General features: G+C 38.6%; 1 protein-coding gene across 3 annotated transcripts in view; it reads right to left on the reverse strand.

The window, feature by feature from the left end:
- Window positions 1-23,542, reverse strand: part of tesk2 (testis associated actin remodelling kinase 2) — a 36,400-nt gene extending 12,858 nt beyond the window's left edge. The window contains exons 1-7 of one of the 3 annotated variants that reach the window (XM_085389870.1): window positions 22,389-23,542; window positions 17,743-17,873; window positions 17,461-17,631; window positions 17,091-17,204; window positions 10,424-10,545; window positions 7,056-7,104; window positions 483-629 (exon numbers count right to left, since the gene is read on the reverse strand). In XM_085389870.1, coding sequence (XP_085245996.1) covers window positions 483-629; window positions 7,056-7,104; window positions 10,424-10,545; window positions 17,091-17,204; window positions 17,461-17,583 — 555 coding nt within the window. In that variant the 5' untranslated portion in view covers window positions 17,584-17,631; window positions 17,743-17,873; window positions 22,389-23,542. Of the gene's footprint in view, window positions 1-482; window positions 630-7,055; window positions 7,105-10,423; window positions 10,546-17,090; window positions 17,205-17,460; window positions 17,874-22,097; window positions 22,149-22,388 lie in introns of all 3 variants that reach the window. The other 2 variants (XM_085389869.1, XM_085389868.1) reach the window with 2 other exon arrangements.
- Between the last annotated feature and the right edge of the window lie 253 nt (window positions 23,543-23,795).

The raw sequence follows: 23,795 nt of genomic DNA on the forward strand, positions 1-23,795 counted from the left end.
GCAGAGTGCATACTGCTCATGTTCCCTCGCTGCGCCAACATGGCTCTGGATCAAGTTGGAAAACTAGAAGCTGCTTGGTACAAAATATCACATGTGACAGTGTTAGCGGTCTTTAGGTTCCACTTATTCCTAAACCTGCTGAACTCTTTGTAAACTGTGTTACAGGGACACACCTGAACATACTTTAAGGTTTCTAAATAACACTAAGAAAGTCTTATGAATATTATCCTGGGATGAGAAAATGGAAAAACAATTATCTGTTTAGTACAGCTAGTATTTCATTATATACTACCCCACAGGAAACTCATAAAGAAGCCAAAGTCAAACATTTTATATTGTTCTCCACACAAAAACACTTACAAGAAATACACCACAAGGGTTCTAATCTGAAGATGTCCAAGTGTTCATTTTGGGGGGATATAAGCAGACCATTTTTAGCTCCCGTTTCACCTCTTAATGACACAATTACCCATTTAGCTAACCTTGGAGGTGAGGTCCCGGTGGAATATGCCTTTAGAGTGCAAGTAGGCCAGACCGCTGGCGATATCACAGGCTAATTTCACCCTGGTTGGCCAGCTCAGGTGTTTGTTGCTGTCCAGAAGTTGCTCCAGGTTCCCACCATTGATGTACTACAGGAAGAGAAAGACACATCTATAAATTAACTGGTAAATATCAGATTATTTTTAAACAAGATTTACATTCAGATCTAAAATAACCCTGAACAAAGTAGGGCACAGAAAATTGCTTTTAAAATGCTGAAGCTCGAGAACAGACAACGTGCAATATGGTTTCAAAATGTGCGGAAGAACAAATTATTTCATATTATTGGTATTACTGAACCAGGAACTGCTTTACTATGCTTGAAAAACAAAGCATTTCCTTCCTACACAGGTCATTATAACAGTGAGATGGGGAGATATCAAATTCCTTTCAGTGGAATTAGATAGAGTTGGTGTGAATACTCCAGTCATGGCAAGATAACACTCCCTGTTGCCAGCAACAGAACAGAATGACTTGCTGGCTTTACAATCCATTAGTCACAGTGGTGCAATCACACTCACCATCATTAAAATACAGAGGTAAATTCAAGCTGCACAGAGGTTCTGACTAATCATGTTACTAGCTGCTCATTTGACAGCTCAGAGTAGAGGACTGATCAGTTGGATTCAGTGACTACTGACAGCCTGCTTGGTGGGTTAGGTAATGTATCGACCAACTGCCTGAACAAAATCTGGCCTGCAGCCTGTTCAACTGGCTGGCAGAATGGCTGGTTTCCTTAACATGAATGGGAACCATCTGCCCACCGTGTAGGCGAATTAGTAAACCTGCTCCGTGGGTTTAAGCTATGCTGGGGCCTTCAGTTTGTCCGTCAGCTTTGGTCCAGAAGAACGTAGCTGACCTCGGGTCTTGCATGCAAAGACCTTCTAATCCTGTCACATATCAAAAACAACTGTAGTTAAAACTGTGAGAGATGAGATAAGGAGTTGCTCGGGTTTAACTGTGGTTACTCTATGACTGACAGGAGTTGAATTAGAGCAATGAGAGCTGAAACTGTACTCTACTTCTTAATGCAATAAATAAACTGGGCTTCTAGTCAGATTAATACCAATCAAGCTGAATCTGAAACTGAATATTAGCCAGATCATTTCAGGGTTAAGTGTCATAAAGGTTTAGATTCCAAAGCCCAACATAAATTAGATAGGCCAACCTACAAATCCACATCACGTAAAACTGAAGGAAAAAAAAATGAATAAAGAATGCAAATTATTTTGCAAAAATATGTAAAAACTGTGTCCTGTCATCAGTGACTACCAACAATATTCTTCACATACGTTTGCTGAAATGTTTGTCTTAACCTCCACAGCTGATAATTCCATGTACCGGACTACGGTCTTTCTCAATTTCTACAGGGGATCAGCAGAGGTGCTTTTTGTGCCTTTGGATGTTTGTGGATTTCAAGCAACTGGACGATTGGACCCAAAATATTGAGCTGCCTGCGGTCTTTTACCCTCAGATATACTGTGACACACATGCGCACACCGCTTCAAGATGTCAGAGGATTACAGTATTTGTCCAGTAAATTCCTCAGTAGCCACAGAGTTCAACATCTGTTGTCTACGCCTGATTGGAGTTTCCAAACAGAGAAACACAACAGGAGAAACCCCAAGTGCAGTCAATTAAAAAGAAAAAAAAAAAAAAAAGACTAATCCAACTTCCCTGCTTCGCACAGTTTATAATCACACCAACAGAATACGCACAAAGTATGCCTAGTCAGAAAAGCAAATCACACGATTTTACAGAAGAGTGCACCTGTCGTGTAAACTAAAAGCAAAGTTATATTTTAAAAAGCCTCTCACTCATGCATTGTGTATTTCCCGGAATTTACCTCATCCTGTTTATGGAAGTACTGATGCACCAAACTGATCATTAAACATGGCACGTTTGGGCCATGCAAGTACCGAGTATGATCATTTAAGATGCAGTGAGCTGAGGAAATAAGAAACGTATGGCTGGTCACAACAGTTCTGGAGGACTGTCTGTGTTTCAGGTTAAAAAACCTGGAAAGACTCAAACAAAGAGTTCTTGTTTGCTGCCGGGAGCAGCTTCAAACAGCAGTATAATCCTGGCATGGGTCATGACTTACCATTAGCCCAGATTACGATTGCAGAAGCAGTTCATATAAGATGCATTAAAATGAAGCTGAGCAGAAGCAGAGCAAGTCTTTGAGGTCTAGATCACTGTGCATTGTGCTAAGTCTTCAAAGGATAATTTGCCTGTGAAACAGTAATCCAGTGCAGATGCCAAATACCCACATCATGCAACGATTCCTTTTATTATATCCTATATTTATCCTACATTATACCCTTTATTATAGCCTATATATATTTATGCAGGTCCAAGATACTATTTCAGGAGGACCCTGGCCAAGAGGACAGCGCACAGCACAATGTCCAAAACATATTTAATAAAATATGAAGGTTAAAACCAATTTCAGTGCAAATTGAGGAGAAATTATATTAACCAAGAGTAGCATTTTCCTGATCCTTTAAAATTGACTTCAAATCCTCCACCGTAACCAGTTCTGAGAATTTCAGGCCCTTCTTTATATACTTCCAGGAAAAACAGACAAATTTAAAAGTTTTTGTTTGATTCTGTTCTTACTCTGTGGAGAAACATTTATCAAATATATAAAAGCAAAAGCCTTCCTGATACACGTGTATGCGCAGACGTAAGAGGGAACCAGGAGGGGAAAGTTCTATATAGAAAGAATCCAACAGGAAAGTTTGAAGACAAACTTGGCGGCCGCTTATCGGGGCCTGGAGCCTGGGGCTCGCTCGGGCCACTTCGGAGGTGGGGTGCCCCCGGCCTCTCGGCCTGGGGCTCCTCGGTCACTCAGGCACGGCTGGCTGCCGGCGGAGCTCACGGGCGCGTCACTGCAACTCCCCCTGGCTTCTGCTCCGCGGCTGCTGAGTGAGCCCTCATCTGGGACTCTCCTCAGCTCTTTCTGGGACAGTGGCGCGGCTGCCCCTCTGTTGGTCTTCCTTGGTCTCTTGTGTTCTGGGGGCCTCTGGATGTCTGGAGTTTTGATCTCCTCCATACCTGCTTCATGCCCTGGAGGACGGGGCTGTGGCCCCCCCACACCCTCTAGCAGATCATTACATGAAGGAACGTTTAAAAAAAAAAAAAAAAAAAAAAAAAAAAAAGCGCGTCCATGCTCACAGGTGTACACACGGGTGATCACACCCACAAACTACACCCTTTTTGGCTCCTACCTCAAAGCACACTGTGTTCTGTTGATCTTATGTGCTGCACAATAATGTTTAATATTTAGTATTTACTGTCATATTCCCATATATCATTGTGATGTTGTTTATTCTATTACTCTTGTTCTCTTCTGCTTGTTTTCTTTTTTCTTTCTCAGCAGGTCCAGGTGATCGATATATGCATTTTTTTTTCTTTTTTTTTTTTCTGCCCATTCTGTTGGTTTTTGTCTTTTGCCCTTCTCCCCCGTCCCTCTTCTCAGCTGTTTCTCTTTCCCTCTTTCTTTCTCCCCTTCTTTCCCCCAGTCAAGTCTGTCCCGTATTCAGCAAGTGAAAATAACATAAACAATAAAAGGTGAATCAAATGGACCATTACGGCAAGGCTGGGATGGTCAATTTGGTAAAGTAAATCCGTTGGGCATCTTTCTTTGCCTTTAGACAACAATTCTGATGGCAAAAGAGCCAAACGGGACAGGCAAAATAAAATAAAATAAAATAAAATAAAATAAAATAAAATAAAATAAAATAAAATAAAATAAAATAAAATAAAATAAAATAGACTTCAAATCCTCCACCGTAACCAGTTCTGAGAATTTCAGGCCCTTCTTTATTTACTTCCAGGAAAAACAGACAAATTTAAAAGTTTTTGTCTGATTCTGTTCTTACTCTGTGGAGAAACATTTATCAAATATATAAAAGCAAAAGCCTTCCTGATACACGTGTATGCGCAGACGTAAGAGGGAACCAGGAGGGGAAAGTTCTATATAGAAAGAATCCAACAGGAAAGTTTGAAGACAAACAGCAATGATGTGTGCACAATTTGCAAAGCTAATAACAAAACATAACGCATAATTATGTACAGGTATACCTTATGTAGTTACTATCAGGCACATTTATAAAGAGCAGATCATCATAATGTAATAAAGATTAAAAAACAGTTGTAGATCTCAAGGGTTTCCTTACCTAAATGGGGAAGAAGGTTTTAATTCTATCATATGCTATAGACCATTCAAAGCCAATCTTTGAAACAAGAAGGGGAAAAAAAACTAAAAAAATTTTAAGTTTTAGAATTAATACAAGGGAGGTATGCAGGTTGTACTCTTCAGTGTTCTCCTGGATTATTCTTATTTAGACGAGTTAAGGACGACTTTATTTAATAAAACGTCTGTTAAAAATCCAGACATGTTTTTGTGCACTGACAGAATGAAAAGGTTGTTTATTAACTGGATGCCTTTATATCTAAACCCTGGAGAAGACATCAGACTGGATTATTTATTTAGCAGTTGTGAGTTATGGTGCTTTTCCAACACCATTTAATTTTCTTCTTTTTCTTTTCTTCTTTCTTCTGCTATTTGTGTCTTATAAGCTCTTTCATGCTGGACTTATTTTCTGTGCATGAAACAATAATAAAATCAAATCTATCATTTTCAACTTTTGCTCTCTTGAATGCTAACAGCACTTCAGTGTTTCAGTTTCAAGCTAACATATGCGCTAACATGGGATGTGCTTGTGTCTGCGTGTCAGTCAGTGTTACTGAAGCAGCTTGAGGCCATGCAGTAACTTCATTCTCCTCTTCCTCTGAGCATAGCCACATAGCGGGGGTCAGGTAACAAAACGCCATGAGCCTGCTACCAGAGTCAGAGCATACAGCTTGGCCCTGACACGATACAACAGGATCTGTTTACGCTGAAGGAAGGAATACAAGACCTACCACAGTGCGTATGCATAGTACAATATGCAGTACTTCCCTTTGCAACTACGATCAACCATATGTGCAAATTCAGCATCTCAAGATGTGTTCTATTATAAAACTGGTGTCAGTCTCTATTTGTCAAGGCTACAATAAACACATTCACTGTGCAGCACAGCAGTGTAATTTAGAACATATGTGTGAGTCCGGGAGCATCTCTAACAGTGTATTCTTACTTCAGATAGCCCATGTCTATCACCCCACATTTACATGTAACTGACCATATCATGCAAATTCATACATAATCATTTGCAGAGATGAACTGGCTCATCAGTGGCTGAAGTGTTGATGTATATCTGTATAAATGAAAGTTCATGTAGATTGACATTAGCACATCATTAGGCAGATTATGTGTGTATAAAATTTTAAAAACTTATCGAACAGAAAACGCAGTCTGTGATATGACTAAATTTACACTGCATTAAGCAGCAGAGGGCAAATTTTATTGCAACATGTGCAACACGTGTTGCAAGAAAACAGGAGTTGTAGTTTTCATAACATTACTAGTTCAAAATTAATTAATTCATAATTTAGTAATCTCCATGTTAGGGGTTAGAACAAGGCTAATAAACTCCTGTTAAAACCTTTTGTTACAGAAATACAGACAAAAAGAAATCTATGTCTGAATGCCTGGAGATCTGAGACTGACAGAAGCAAAAAGCTTTATTAGTTAAAAGAAGCTTTTAACTTCTCTTATTCACTCACATTTATAGAAGCACTTTTTTCTACGCCTGTTTTCTATCTAGCACTCACACCCCGGTGAACAACTTGGGGTTCAGTAGTTGCCCAAAGATACTTTGAAGCAGTCAGGGATCAAACCACCAACTTTCAAATTAGTAGATGACCTGTTCTACCTCCCGAGCAACAACTACCCCATTGTATTTATTATTTAAATTACCCCAAAAAAAACACACATGAGAAGCAAAAAGCAACTTGCAATGTTGGAGAATACTGTTCAGTATTCAGAATGACTTGAGAAAAATCAAAGCTACTTGGTAACAAGGGGCCCTTTACTATAACATAAACGCCACCAAGGGTTCTGTTTCTGCCTCAGTTTATTCTTTTGTAATTTGGAGGATAAGACCTGATGTTCTGTGCAACTCATCCTTTCATTCAGACTCAGATATGTCATGTGTCTATTGGACATTTTCTGTGACTAAAATTGGGCTATGTGAATTTAAATAACATTAATCACAAAGATATCCAAACGTTTACCTTCCCTGGAAAGCTTGATTAGTTGCCTGTATCAAATTCTCCCTCCCGCTTACTCACACAGAGGCCAAGGGTTACACATAAATAAGGACATTCAGTTCTCTTGGTTTTCCACAATTACAGGCTTGTGCACTTCTGTGTTGTGCTCATGGATTACGTGGTGTTCACTTGAAAATAACAAGAACGCACACAAGCCACACTAACACAAAAAGAATTATAGCATAGGTGCCCCAGTGCTCGACCTTTCATTAGCAGCCACGCTTTGATCTCACATATTAGTGTGCACAGAAGCTTCAGTGTGAAATTGTGTGTTTGTGCATATGTTCTCCTACCTCTGTGAGAGCATGAAGCTGGCCCTCATGGACACAAACTCCTTTAAACCTAGAAGACAGATGCAATGAAAAATGTTGTTGTTAAAACATGTTTTATAAGCACCATTTCAAAGATTAATTGAAGATATGTGTAATAATTTGACTTGATAAAAGAAAAATGTGGTTGAGACACTGACAGACAAATGTTCTTATCTTTGCAAGCCACAAACACAGTTTCTAACTAGTTCAATAACTTGCTAGAAGAAGTTGTCTGCTCCCTTATCACAGGAGGTGTTTTACACTAGATACCCTTCCTCATACAACCCCAAAGGGCATTTGTGCTTCCAGCTGGAATCAAAGTAACAGCCTTTTGCTTGCCAAGAAAATGTGTTAACCATTACACTATAGAATCACTTGCTATGTAGTGTGTATAAAAAATAGATTAAAATACTTTGTGACCTTTTCTGTTATGAGTGAAGAGAAGAAAGCAGCAACAACAGTTGAGAAAAGATTAAAATTCCAATAGGCAAGACCGGACCGGTGATTACTGTCAGACAGTCTCATAACAGCAGGATAATAACAGCTCAGCTGCTTCACCTGCATTCCTTCCATTTCTCCCTCTGCCTTTCCTGCAAATTTTAATATAGTAATAAACAAAACCACAATCACGCTAACACCCTTTCTGTTGTGTCAGTGTTTCATAATCACACTGACAAATTCAATTTCTGATATTAAACTAAATAACTAAATAATTAAATCTACCACAATGACAAACACTTTAATCAAGGATAAACACAGCCTCAACTTATCATGTCAGATCATTCTTCCTCAATTTTGGATGACTTTTTATTCATCTGTATTTATAAAATAAATTGAGCCCAGAGAGGGCTGTGTACCCCTTCACTTGAAATCTAATGGTGTGTGTGTGTGTGTGTGTGTGTGTGTGTGTGTGTGTGTGTGTGTGTGTGTGTGTGTGTGTGTGTGTGTGTCCAGAGCAACACATGAACCAACTGTTCACAAACTCAGTTGAGGACCTCATAATTCTGAAGTAAACAAAAAGGTCAACTCTGTGGGCCCTTATTGGACTTTAGCTAACAATGACCCCCTCAGTGCAAGCTTGTTAGCACACAGACACACAAACCATGAAGCACGCTTAACAAAGATGGCATTGTAAACGATGTGTGCTTGTGTGTCCGTGAACACACAAAGATATTTATGCATATGTGTGCATGGCCGTAAACACACACTCCCCCACACACATGCCCAAAGTAGAATGTGAAATATTTACTACAAAGACAAAATAACAAACCTATTTTATAGCAAAACAGTTGTTCTAATTGAAATAACATCTCATATTCAACATTTTATTAAGTGTACCCACTTTCCATACTTTCCTGCAGTAAAATTAAAGTTAAACACCTTTGCATTTTACCACAGATGTCATTTGAAGAGGTTTAAATATGGATAAGATCTGCATTTAAGAACCATAAAACAAATACAATCTGAAGAACTAAAATATACTATTCATATTTTTTAGATGTGGAAAACTAAAACTTTTCTTGGACAGCAGCCATTGGTTATATAATTCCACAAGCACATTTGATTTTATACACCTTAAAGGACATGTACATCCAAAACACTAATACCTGTGTAAGATTCTTCTGGCAGCTGCAAAGAAAACTGTAACAACTGACTAACTGAAAGACTGGGAAAAATCATGATTATGCAAAGTTATACATACATAAGTAACTTTAACTATTAACAGAGGCAGCCTTGCTCAAATCCACAGGCTTCACATATTTATGTATCTTTTTTAGATCTTTACTAGCTTCCAGTTTTGTTTTGGCCTTTGTCCATTTATGTCAATGTTCTTAATGTTTAAACAAAGCAAAACAAAATAAAGTCATGAAAAGTGGCATTACACTACAGAAACAGAAGACTTTTAAGGACATTAGAGAAATTAGTCAGCAGGACAGCAGCGTAATTATGGATTCAAAGTTGAAAGTGGCCAAAGATTATGTGCATTTAACTTCAACAGGAAGTTAGATCTTAAAGAAAATGGAACTTAAAGTCAATTTCATCATGATGCCTAGGTTCTGACCAAGTTGCAACCTGTGGCGCTGAAAAGTGAAGCCCAAAAACAAATTCCAAAAATCAGAGTTCCTTAAATGGCAAATTGAGGCTGCAAAAGTAAGTCAAGTCCTCTAGAATCCCATGTTAAAACTTTGCAACTAAAACAGGCTTTGCTACATGTATCCAATTTTCCCTTTCACAAGAACAGCACAGAGTGAAAAAAAGCTACTTTCAGCTGCTCACTTATTCACAGGGGATCACATTTGTTTTGGCAGACTTTAACATCAGATGCCTTCTTCTGATGCAACCCCAAAGACATTTGTGTCTCCTCCTAGAATCGAACTGGGAACTTTTCACTTGTTAAGCAAACATGTAAACTACTGCACTATGTAGCCAATTTTTTGTGTATATCTCACCCCTTTGAATTTTATTAAGGCTTAAAGTTAATATACTATTAGGACAGTATCCACTTTATTTCTACATTACTTGGTGCTATTTAGCAGGTATCTCTGGCTAAGCGAGGCACTTGTTAAGTCTATCAATGCATCATGCTTACCTGTGTTACTATTTATTTAGTACTAGGTCCAAAAAGAAGAAGAAAAGCAAAACTGCGACTGCCCTTTTAAAACGGTTTGACATTGATTTCTATTTTAATTCTGAAAAATGTTAAATGGAGACAACACAAATCAGCAAGGACCACAAATGTCACCAACTTTTTGACACTTTGCCAATCATACAGCAGATAACTGAAAAGAAAATGTTCATGACTGTATACAGCTTCTGCCTTTCCCCTTCCCTGTGACAGAGAGGGCCCTCCTTGCTTCTTGCTTCCAGGCATCTGGTGAAACCCTAACAGGAGTTGGCAGCTTAGAAAATCCATTGCTAATAGGCTCTATGTTTGACACAGTTTCAAACCAACCCCAAAGGAAACAGGTCACAACCACAAGCACAAGAGCAAATGACAGAAGAGAAGTGGTGGTGAAGGGGGTGGAAGACTATAAATATATTTTGTTTATCATCACACAGGCAGGTGTTAGTAGAAATTATTTTCTGCACACAGTCATTTGTGCTGAATATCATCTAGAGTTTCTGAAATCGTTACTAAGAATGAGTTTCTTAAAATCTGCACCATAACGTAATAATTATCTGGAACAAAATAATGATTTTGCTTGCTTTGTTTTAAAAGTTAAATTAATGCAGCTTTTAGAAGCAACCAACATTTTAAATTAAGATTCAATTAACAAAGGTTATTTATTTATTTATTTATTTTTAAGAGCCCTGGCTGGAAAATAAATTACTCTTATTCGATTACTAACCTGAGTATGTTTGGATGATTAAGCCGGTTCATTAGCTGGACTTCTCTCAACATATTAGCCCTGTTACTGCTGAGCTTGTTCATCTTCAGAGCCATAACTTGGTCTGAAGCTCGATGACGTACCTGGAAAAAAGTCAAATGACAATGTGTTCAGTTACAGTCAAATACAACCAAACACTGTCTCATCCTTCATATCTAGGGCAGATTAACTATGACTGCATAATGCCTAAAATGAGCACAACAGTTAAGGCCTTGAACAGCTTGCAACCAAGCTCTTCTGCAATTATAACCCAAAAAAATATTAAATCTGGTTCTTCAGGCAAGAAAACAGAGGAAGCCAAAAAAACAAAGGGCAGGACATAAAAGAGAAGTGAAATGAGGTCAGTCAATGCTGACCAGCCATGACAAAGGAAACAGTCAGGTCAGTGCTCCACAATCAATTTTATATGATTCTGCGTCAGGATTTAGTTTCCATTGATTTGTTACATAGTTGTGGCATCACACTCAATCCCTCCATGGCTGGCTGGAGACTATCCCAGCACGGCAAACCTAACAGGTCATTGGATTGTGACAACTTTAAAACATTTCCCGTTGAAGCTTTGAAACAGTACAGTACACTTTTTTTTTAAACAATCTACTAGCATTTATTTTTCATTGACTGCAATTGACTAGCAAGAGGTGCTATGTTGGTAGCATGTTTAAATTTAAATGCCTAAAAGTCAAAACCAAGAAAGTTGAATCAAAATTTAGAAGCAAATATTTCTTAATCAACATCAAATGTAACACGAAATAGAGACGTGTATGCAGATTTTGATTTTGTTTGTTTTTATCCCAAATTTAAAGATATACTTTGGAGCCATTGCAAATACAAACACACACACATACACACACTTTCTAAAATATCAGCAGTTCAATTTGCTTAATATATTTAATATCTACTGAAGGAAACACAGATTATTTTACAGATTCCTGTGGTTACTATTAAAGGTAGAAAGCCCCAATGTGCCTGTCTAGACGTCAGGAGAACCAATTGACTAAGACACTGTATGCAAATCTATCTACCTGCACATGCAAACTCTTTCCTCCCATCAGAAGCATTTAAAAAGCTTTTAAGAAAGTAATTTCAAAAGCCTAAATTAATCCTGTATCTACGGAAAGATGAGCTTCAGTACATAAGGCAACTATTCAAATATCATAAGCTCCAGATGAGGTGTTAACTGTGGAAAATTATTCATAGACTCATGCAAACCAGACCTGCTAACTGGCACGTTAGTATAGCAGTTATGCTATCATTCATTCTGCAGCAACTTAAACCAACACTTCAAAGATCATTTTAAACTGCACAGTGAATAAAAGGTTTCAGTGCTGCCAGTGTTACTGTATGGGCCATTGTGCATTCTTTGTTTGGTAAAGCATGAACCATTACAAGAACAAAGGTTCACCTGTCACATATGTTGGTTTGTTTTGGACACTTACTCAATACTGGATGCTGGATAAACATGGTTTGTTAGTAAAAGAGTTTTGGTCACTTTTAGTCGTGCATTCCTTTTTTAAAAACTGCTACATTTGATTAGATTCAATAAAGACTGGGGGAGGGGGGTATACAGTCCCAAAAACGCTCTTATATTCACTATAAATAAATAAATAAATAAATAAATAAATGGCAAATTTATGTCATCTTATAGCAGCTATCTTCCATTACACAGCCACTGTGATATCCCATCAGTAGGATGGGAACTTGACAACACAGGCAAAAATCAATGTGGATTATGCAGGCAACATTAACAATTAAAGGAAAGTATACAGAATAACACTAGTTCCTCTGCACTGCAAGTTCATTACTTAGTGCAAGATGATCACTATTATATACCGTGTATAAGCAGAACTTCAAAAAATATAATGAACTTGAATTTAGTCTGTGAGAGTTTTCTGTATCGACTTCTCTCTGTGTCTCACACATGCACAAACAAAAATGTCTCTGTTCAAGTTCAAAGGAGTGGGCATGGCTAAAAGGGTGACCGTGGCTCAGGGGGTTGTGAATCGCATCTGTAACCGGAAGGTCGCCGGTTCGATCCCTGGGCTCTCTGTCCTGGTCGTTGTGTCCTTGGGCAAGACACTTTACCCTACTTTCCTACTGGTGTTGGCCAGAGGGGCCGATGGCGCGATATGGCAGCCTCGCTTCTGTCAGTCTGCCCCAGGGCAGCTGTGGCTACAACTGTAGCTGCCTCCACCAGTGTATGAATGTGAGAGTGAATGAATAGTGGCATTGTAAAGCGCTTTGGGTGCCTATAAAGCGCTATATAAATCCAATCCATTATAAACAATATAATAACTGAAATAACACAAATAGAAATTAACAAAGAAACAGATGAAAGATATACATGAACAAGAGGAGCCTATAGAGAAGCTAAAAGAGCCGACAGTCCCCACCACAGGACAGCAGAAACAACAGATGGCCACTCCTCTAAAGGCCTCCTCCCCCACATCCGTCCGACCCCCAATTCCTCACTCTTCACATCCCCCCCATCTGCAGTTATTCCTCATCCCCCCCTTTTTCTCCCCTCTGTGGGCTCCAGCAAATCATGCCCAAGTAATCATCAAGTCTGTAGGGGTAGCATTTTTCCCCCTCTCCCATCTTCCTCTCTAGTGTCTCCCCATTTTTCCACCTCGCCTTCTCAGATGGAAACCATAACCCTAGTGTCTGTCTCAAACCCTTTACCAAGCCCCTGCCACCCCAAAATAACTCAACCTCTAACCAATCCTTACACCCCCCCCTCCTTTCAAACTCCTCTTCCTCTCCTCTGTAGCCCTCATCCTTGCCTTCCTTTGTACTCAGTAAACACCTAAAACCTCTTCTGAAGCACCACATCCCGTTCATCAGTCTTTCCACACCACCCCAGGATCCACCCGAATCTGTCCCTCCTCTTTAAACTCCTTCTTTTGCCTCAGCTCTGATCATTTTCTATAGCAGTATAGAAAACAAAGTGAGTAATGCTTATCTCACAGTGATTATGCTTGTTTCCCTTCAATGAAACACACCCCAAATGTCTCTAAAATCATTCGTCAATGGTGTTTGCTTTGTTTATTTTTTGTTTTTTTAATCCACTCTTTAGCCCAGTTGCAGCACTGTGAGTTATGAATAACTTCCAGGGGTTTTACATCAATAACAATGGCATGTTTCTGAGAGCTGGCATACAAACTACACAATGGGTTAGAATAGTGCTGAATAACAGCACTTTCTACAAGCTTAATATGGCTAATAAAAACCAATTACAATATACCTAGATTCGCTCCAATACAAATCTTCTGGATTAGCTTGAGCTGTTCCTAACAACACACACGTCACTCAAACACCACTGGCTGTCAGACAACAACAGTATCATCAATCAGCCCACCCACGACACAATGGAAACCAAATGTCACAGCAGGTCATCTCCACTGGAGGTCTCATGTTGCATACAATCCAGTACATGGCCAATCCCCCTGCACTAAAGCCAAGTTGAAATTCCAATACACAAAAGCTAACAAGGAAAAATAAATTATAATAGTTTGTAGGGCTGGGCGATATGGCCTAAAATCCACATCACGGTATAATTTGAAAAACGTGCGGTAACGATATATATATATATATATATATATATATATATATATATATATATATATATATATATATATATATATATATATATATTAGGGGTGCAACAATATTCGTATCGATATTGAACCGTTCGATACAGTGCTTTCGGTTCGGTACGCATATGTATCGAACAATACAACATTTGTAATTTATTTTATCAACTTTCCTTCTGACGATGCTGTCTGTGTTGAGCGCTCAGTGAATCTGCGTTCGACTACTCCGCCTAGGCTGCACTGTCGAGCGCAGATCCACTGAGCGCTCAACACAGACAGCATCGTCAGAAGGAAGAGCGCAGGGCACCTCCCCCACCCTCATTCAGATGTGGTGTTTGGAATTATTTTGGTTTTCATGTGGCGTATGACCCTGAAGGTAAGCGAGTCATGGACTAAAGTAAAACAGTATGTTGGATGTGCCACACAATGCTCAATTACATGGGTGGGAACTAGTGTGTTAGCGCAGTTAGCTCGTTAACGTGTTGGCCGTCTAGCCCCATGCACGGGGTGATCGGCGGTAGCTCGTTAACGGAGATTTGTGCAAAGACAAAAACAACAAGCATGCTACTAACTTTAGCCGAGTCATTTAGACAGCTGTTAGCACATGATTCTCCTTATGCTGCTGAGAATATAGCCCAGAAGAAGCGGATAGTATAGCTTTTATTTTGGAAAGAGACATTTCTCTGTAATAAACTCTCTTTTCCAAAGATGAGTGATTCCTCAATCAGATACAGGGCTTGCAATATCGCTAGCCCGACGTCCCGGAGCTAGCGATTTTTCCAGTCGGGCTATTGTAGGAAGAAAAATATATGTCAATGCTTTTGCATTCTTTCGGAAATGTAGCTGGGTAATTATGTCATTGGCATCGGTGAGCCACTGTCAATATGTGACATATTGAAATCGCGTTTGAATTTGCGCTTGTTTTTTTGCTTTCACTTTGCAATCGTGTGAACTGTGTATAGAGAGCGACAGCACTGATCTGTGAGTGATGATAATTTGTGCACCAATTCCTCTGACATCGTCTTATTAATCGTTAGCTTACTATGCAAACATGACAAGTGAAATCTCCCGCAGCAAGCTTAAACATGTGAGAGGTTGATCGCGCAGAGAATCGCTGAGCTTATGTGAGTGAGTGTGTAAAAGCATTTCAGTTCTGCTGAGCCAAATAAGACAGGTCAGGGTGAAGAAGTGACAGCCAAAGAAAAGCTTACCACAAAACGGAGAAGTTATGACAAATCAGACTATAAGGCAAAAAGAAAGTGCAGCTTTATGGTTTCATGGACAAAAGAATTTCTGTGGCTGCAATATGACGAGCTAAATAACCAGGGCTGCACATAAGTGGTCCGCAGGTGCGCATTCGCTGTCAAAATAAAAAACACGTACAAGGGTTAGGGTTAAATTTAAAAACTGTACTTTTGAGTTAAAATATATATTTATAATTTTAATAAATGACAAATTAAGAAGGCATGAACATTTTTTTTGTATCGAAAAAATATCGAACCGTGACACCAAAGTATCGAACCGAACCGTGAATTTTGTGTATCGTTGCACCCCTAATATATATATATATATCGTGATATATTATTTTCTTCTGTATAACGTATTTTCCACACTATAAGGCACACTTAAAATCCTTTAATTTTCTCAAAAATCGAGAGTGTGCCTTATGTATGAATTCTGGTTGTGCTTACTGACCTCGAACCGATTTTGGCGTGCAGAAATCTGTTAAAAAATGTTTTAGTACAACTTTGGTAAGCCGCACTTCTTGATGGATTGTCAGAGCATTACGGCTGCCGTAGTGAGGAGCTTCGCGGAGTAATCTGGGTCCAAAACTCCTCTTCAGGTCCCAAAGTCAAACGAACACTGAGAGTTAAAAACAGTCTAAATTCTTTCATCTTTAATAAAATCATCAGCGTTGCTGCTTTACCAGGTGTAACAATTAAGTTTAACATCCAGGCATCCATGAAAACAGAATTTATTACATTTAACAGAATTAGAAGTTAACAGGAAGTTAGCTCGCTAGTTTCCAGCTAAACATGACATACCATGTTCTGACTGAGAGATTTTTGAAACTAATTAAAATGTACAGCTCTGCTACCATTTCCAACATAAATGAAGACAGAAAACTAAACAGCAGTGGCGTTTGCAGGGTTACTGAAGTTGGACTACCTGGTATATAATGATGTGCTACGTGATTGCTAGCAACACAGCTATGTTAGCATAACATTAGCACAGTGAAGCTGGAGGATGAACGCCAACTTTTTTTCCACTCGATAAAAGTTAACGTGAGGGATTCTGGTGGTCAGGGACAAATGCAATCGCATAGCAGGATGCTATACATGGGCCAAGCTTCAGTAAGGAGAACAACTGAGATTATTCATCCACAATACAAGGTTAGTTATTAATATACTGCAACAACATGGGAACAGAACAGCTGCGAGAGAATTCAACATTAATGAATCAATGTTACGGAAGTGGAGGAAGCGCAGTTTTTGGCTTTCCCCATATTTTAAAAGTGCTTCATCTCTTTGCTATGACTGTCGCCCGGCATAATTTGCAGATGATAATGGTTGTAGCCGCTGCGATGCTTTCGACCAAAACAGGCACAGCTTGACGACATCATCAACATGCGCTATGGCGATAGAGCGGTATAGTCAAAATCTCTATCGTTGGCCAAATTTTTATTGTTTCTATCGCCCACCCCTAACAGTTTGATAAATAGATAACTGCTTATCTAAACCACAATGAGTCATGCAAAAATTTGTAACTGTCATGGTGGACTGATAATACAACAGACCAAAAAAAAAAGTTTCTTCTGCTGCAGCTTCATTTAGCAGAGCCTAATTAATAATGAGACTGAGTGCAATCGAATCACAAAATAAAACTATGTCAGGCACCAAGGGTGAAGAATTCAGCTGAGGTCAAATCTGACACTCTTGCTTGAGGTATGAAATGAGGCATGGTTATAAAATGAGAAGACAGTGAAAGAAAAGACTGAACTTGAGAAAAGAGTGAGGTAATATCTGATCTCTACACACCCTGAATACATCAGAGAAAAATCCTGAGCCAATCCACTCGCGGGAGAAGTCATCAAGGCGTGTAAGACAGGAGAAGGCACTGATGAGGGCTCGGTAGGATGATGGGGAAGACACCTGGAGAACACAGAAAAGGACATGTTTGATGAGCATGTTGCAGGACCATACCACAACTTTGTTTGGGCTGAAGAGGTTGTCAGAAACAGTTTCTGAAAAAAGCCACTAATCTATAGCTAAGTACAGACTAGACTGTACAGGTTATAATTATACTGTTGTCCAAGCTCTACACTGGCTTTACATTGAGTTGTAGAGTGCACACGAGTCCTGTATAGTGTATAACATGTAACAATTTTAAACTAAACTAAAAACCAACCTGCAAAGGTGGAGCCATTCCCATCTCACACACTCCTACCCCTCCGATATCATCTCTGTCCTCATTGAGGCATTCAGGTCGTGTAGGAAACCCAGCAATGGAATTGCGTTTATTCCGTTCCATGGTGACGTGAATGACGGTGGTACCAGTGAGGGTATTATGGGTGTTTTTCTGTAATGTACCCGCATGACAAGTGGACTGGTTGGTTTTCGCGGAGCCGAGGGTTTCACGGCAGAACAGTATTTGCACAGTTTGTGTTGCGGGAGAAAATATATCACACACATAGACTTCTGTTTCTGAATCTGAACCCAAGAATTTTCCAAGTAATCCAAATCATCACTGCTTGTAACTGAGAACTTCACCCAAATAAGGATTTCACATGTTTGACAGAGGTATGTTGTATCCCTGGAGACCTGTAGAAAGAAAGAAAGAAGAAATTTAATGAGTAAGCTTCATGGCAGACTTTTTTTTTCTATGCTGCTGATTGAAGTAGCCATTGTAGCCAATGAGAGGTATAAGCAAATGCAAATTAAGGCTTTAACATTTATTCCCACTTTAAGTGAAACATAAAATGAACAGTAAGAAAAATTTTAAGTGTTTGAATGAGTTTAAGCAAAGTGTCCAAATGACAAAAATATTGTTTTCATACAAAATATCTACTTATCTCCAGGTATCAGTCTACATTCTGATCATTTTTGCTGTTAAACTTCCGTCTTTGGATTTCCAGTGACTCACAAGCATGTTATCAAGCATGGTTTACTTCATCACTATTTTCAGGTGCCGAGACTTGGTGGCCCATAAATCCTCCATCTCAAGTCATCAGGCCTATTTAACAAAGATTTTTGTATATTTAAAATGGTCCTTTTGACATGATCTATCTATCTAACTATAAAGCAAGACCTTTTTGATGCAGTCATGTCACAAAAACAAAATGTCTAGAGAATGTCTGAGACTAAAAGACACATTTAAGACCTATGCAAACTGAATTTAAGTCAATTCAGTACTTTTACTACAACTTTTTGGTATTGAATGTGCCCTGAACATTTTATGGCTCCTTATTGACCAGCAGTCTTACACATAGTCCTAAACAATAAAGAAGGAGCAAGTTACAATTTCATGTTATTCTAAAGATATTTAAAAGCAAATGCAACTTTGGACTGGGTCCTGTCTCAGGAGGGACGAGACAAGCCAATATTACTCAACAGGCTCAAATGAAATGGCTGTAATAGGGGCCCATTGTCCAATTATGGGAGATTAGCCAAGGAATAGCTCAGGTCTTGGACCTTTCTGCCATCCAAAACAAAGTCAGCAGGGTACAAAGGGGAACAGGAAAGCACGTCTGCGGCTAAAGGTCTTTAAATGCCTGTAAACAATGTGGCTTTCATATCTTAAGAATACGTCAAGCTAGAGGAAGATTTCTTTAGCTGATAAAAACATGTTGAGCCACTCTATAAATCTTTCCCTATAAATGCTGAAGAGTACACAAAAAAATGCCTTCCTTCACCTAAGGTCATAAGCAGAAAATTTCCACTCACTGTACATTTCCACTGAAGACATATTTCAGATCCTATGTCTCAACAGTAAGTGAAAAATTGACCTGACGACTGAGCATCTTATGTGTGCTGAATAGAACATACACCTTTAAATAAGAACAGAGTTCAGTGAGAAATAATAACTTTCACGCAGTAAATTGCTTGTGACCTGTTAATGTTAATGTAATAATGAAAGAAGCATCCAATTATAAACTGTTTGCCAGCTGAATTTAAAGCTGGAGTTTGTTCCATTTATCCATGGAAGTCAGAAATTAAAATGATTTTGAGTTTGATTTTATGGATTGAATGTGTTCAGGTCAATAAAAATATTTCACAACCTCAAGTTTTGCCACTAGGGATTTTCTGCTTGCATATTTAAAGATGTCGGCATCTACATGACAATACAAAAAAATGATGTCAGGTGCAACAGGTAGCAATAATTCTAACTGTATATAAATGTTGGCCAATCATAAGGCTACAAACAATAACACGGGGCACAGTCTGACACAGGCGTAAACTTTTGATGTCGCAAAACAAAACTATTGTTTCCCTTGTCCACACAGAAAGGTACCGGATGACGATGTTGCACTTTCATTTTTTCAATGTTCAATGTTTTATTGCTACAATGGCAATAAAGATTCTGATTTCTGACTTGACATCTACTTTGCATATTGTTGACCATCACATTGATAGGCTGAGATAGTAGGTAGGTGTATCAGGGCCTAGTTCTCTTCAGATGTGTCTGAATGACTCTTTTTTTGTGGCTGCTTCTAAGTACACGTCATGCTCCACTTCTCTTGCCTACAAGTTCTTTATTGTTTCTGTTATACCTGTTGGCTCTTCTGCACATTTTTAAGCACATTTAGGAACATTTTTATAACTACTACCCAGCAAGTATGTCGCTGAAAGTAAGATTTTGTTGCACTGGCTCCCTGTTAACTTCAAAGTCCATTTCAGATTCTGGTATCAACTCTGCATTGACAAGCACCAGGGGATATCAGAGAACGTTAACATCAATATATCCCCATCAGGTGTCTGAGGTCGTGTGATCAGGGCCTGCTGACTGTGCATCAAACAAAGTAGACAGAGCTTTTGCAACAATTGCAGACTCTGGACTCTCTCCGCCTGAGCCTGAGCTCTGTGGACTCATGATCTCATAAAAAAAAAAGAAAGAAAAAAAGCTCAAAATATGAAAAAAGGCTCTGAACTAGTGAATGAACAAAAAGTGGACATCTAATGATGTCACTTTGGGTTTCAGGAAATTGTAAGGGGTATTTTTAACAACGACTTCATCCTTATTCTTATCCACTTTTGCTATTTTAGAAACGCTTGCATAATGTTGCGCCAATGTGGAAATTTGACTTCAACTTCTTCCCTGATGTAAGAACAGAAAGTAAACAAAGACTATGTGTTGTGTTTAAACGATTCCTTTAAGTATGGGTTCCAACAATGAGCTCATACGTAGAAGTCGGACTTCACATTATCGCTAATACTATAAATACTGTCATTATGTACTCTGGCCTTTCTGTGTTTGAGAGGAATAATGACAAAAGCTTAAAACAGGTGCAGTGTTTTAAATGAATATACTAAAGAGGCCCATTAAACCAAAGCAGAAATTCAAAAGTCAATGTTGGGCCCAGATGAGGTTTCATAAGATCCTAAAAACAGCAGTGACACTAGACTCTTAAGAGAGTTGCTGTACTCCTACTGGACAATTTCTGAGATCATTCTCTGTCCCAGCCACATCCTTAAAAGGCTTTTCATCCTCCTCTTTCTGTTTTTTTTCCCCCTAACAGCGACACCTCATTTTATGCCTTGCAGAAACAGTACAGCAGGAATAAAAGTGGCTGTGCCAAGAAAAATGCAAGCCACAAGTACCAGGCCCAAGCGTTCCTATCTAATTTCAGTGGGGTTTCCGTCCAAGACCAAGAACACAGATACATCACATCTATTCTGTATCTGAGTAGACAAGAATAGGTCAGCAAGTAGAACATAAATTCTCCCTATATTCATAACCGAGAAGCAACAAAGAAGAGCTTCTGCATTCACACACCCACATTAATGGTCAAAGCTGCCCTAACTGACTAAATAAAAACTTCCCATTCTCACAAACACTTCAGACATACACATGATACTTGAAAAAGCCTGATCTTTAGTGGGTGGTTAAAAAAGGATTTTCAGTCAGAATGATTATTTTATAGGCAAAAGATGATGACAACCATAGTAATAATTTAAACACCTACTCATTAGGTAAAAATGAAACGCACATCATTCATAGTCACTTCCTGGCAATAAAAAAGAATTCAATTATGGGGGAAACAACCACAGCTGCATACTACAACATGACTTAGTCCAATTAAAAAAATAGGATCATACTACAGAAAGTTGTAATTTTGAGCAATACGATAACCCTCTATCACACTGGAAATGATAAAAAGAAAATGTAGGCAAACCAACAGAGTTCATAACTATATTTGTTTCCAAACTATACCCTGTTGCCTACATATCCAAAAGGCGTGCACTTAAAAAACACCACACTAAAGGAAAAGGGTGGAAATTTCAAAGGCAGAATTTTTCTTGGGGTCTGTAAAATGTGGCTTGTTGCTACTCTGAAACAGATGGGGCATCACCAAAGCAGCCTCAGGCCAAATGTTTTAACAGTAGTTTGGGGGCCTGAACACCATGCCACTGTGTCTCAGTGGATCAGAGACTAATAGAAAATGTCAGCAATAAATAAAAAGAAAAAAGTACTTAAGTGATGCTCTAATGACAGGTTTGTAGCTAGGGTTAGTGTCTCTGAGGAGCAAGAGGAATTAAATGGGCGTGAGTGAACGTGTAAGAGTCTGCATACACAGCTCAGCAATAAGCACAGACCTGTTTTCACTACATTCAAACACAATGTAGAAGTTATGATAGTCTCTAATGATAATTTCTGTAAACAATTTTCAGCATTTCAGTAATCTGATAGGCCCTTTGTTTGGTGAGTTATAGATACCAACTAACTGTAAAAAGCCATGCAAAAATGTAAACAAGATCAATTTTAACAAAAGAGAATAGCATCACATCTGACCACAATCTATTACAGAATACCATACCAATGCATACCTCTCATTCTTCAGAGTTTTGAAATAATGGAACAAACCGAGGGGACAGGCACTGTGGAGTGAAGGGGAAAAACCTACTTTATATACGTGAGAGCCAAAAACAGCACGAGTGAAGGGGGAAAAGCATGATTCGTATCTTGTAAAGTATAAATAATATGCTAAATAATGAACTTCTCGATCAGCATTTCTTCTGTTATTTTAAGTGTTTTTTTGGCCGCGACATAAATGTAAACAAACCACAGAAGAAACAGTCAGCATTGGCGTGTGTTCCCCTCGAGTTCAGCTGACTCACCTGTTTTTATTTCATAGAGGTGTTTGCAGTAACAGTGCAAACTCGTTTTCGTGTCTTTTACCAGGTGCCATTTGAAGAAAACGTCCAATTAACGCCAAAACAGCAGGGTTGGGACCGAGGCTAGCTTCGTGACTAGCGGACGGGCTAGTTTGTCAACAAAACTGGAGCTGAGCAGAGAGCTAACAGACATTAGCCCCTGGATCCTGCAAACACACACAAACAAGAAGTTTCTCGTCGCGACGATTGAAAAGTCCAAATTCCCAAAGGCTCAAGTGTCACAATCAATTCAGAGACTGCTTATGTTGTCCTTGTATCCACAAATGACCAAATGACCGTGTTTTTGTACCGCCCGGGATAATATTTCAGTCGATTGTTGGTGTTTGACAGCTCCGTCGTCTTTCGTCTCTCATCCAAGTAACTCCCACTGGCCCCGCCCACATTCGACTGGCGCGTCTACAAGCCAATGAGCACGCGGAAATTTGCGCGAGCGTTAGTTAAAATGAGAGAAATATACCTACCGGTATGTACCATCATACAATTTTAAAAAAATAAGTGGAACCCTCAGCAATGTCTTGGTAAGTTCATTGCCTATGTTTCATAACAACGACTTCACCCTTATTCATTTATATTTCAAAGTATTTTTGTACTTGTACTTTGAATTGCCCAATAGCTTGTATTAGTTTGTTTTTTAAAGTTTTTGTTGACAACTCCAGCAACCCCACTGCTTTTGTTAAATCCATCCCATTTACATGTGACATTTTATTGGTTTATTACCCAATAAAACGATTTCATTCAGTGATACGTTAAGACTTCTGATCTATTTTGTGTGGTCACGTATTGCCTGGTAAAATAATCACAAACTTGAGCACCATATATTTAATAAGTCTTATTTATAATGACTTTTTCTGCTCGCAAGGTGCTTTAACTCCAGCTTTTATGTACTCTCGTGGAAAAACAGCCTCATCTAATGGAGAAAATCAGTCAGCACAAGCCAGCTCACAAAAATCAAGAAACAAGCGGCACACCTGAATTTGTTCTAGATGACATTTTCCAATAACTTTCAAAGAAAAGGTCTGTAGTTATTTGCGCACGATAGTAAAGTTTGAACATATCTCAGCCACTCCTGCGTGTCCTGATACTGTCAGAGTAACAAACAGAATCTGAACCGCATATATATATATATATATGTATATATATGTATGTATGTATATATATATATATATACATATATATATACATATATATATATACATATATATATATACATATATATATATACGTATGTATGTATATATATATGTATATATGTATATATATGTATACATATATATATATATATATATACATATGTATACATATATATATATATATATATATATATATACATATATATACATATATACACAT

The sequence above is a fragment of the Rhamphochromis longiceps genome, linkage group LG18, assembly GCF_057381845.1.
Source record: "Rhamphochromis longiceps isolate RC_006_pf linkage group LG18, R_longiceps_female_GT1.1, whole genome shotgun sequence".
NCBI classification, from domain to species: Eukaryota; Metazoa; Chordata; class Actinopteri; order Cichliformes; family Cichlidae; genus Rhamphochromis; species Rhamphochromis longiceps.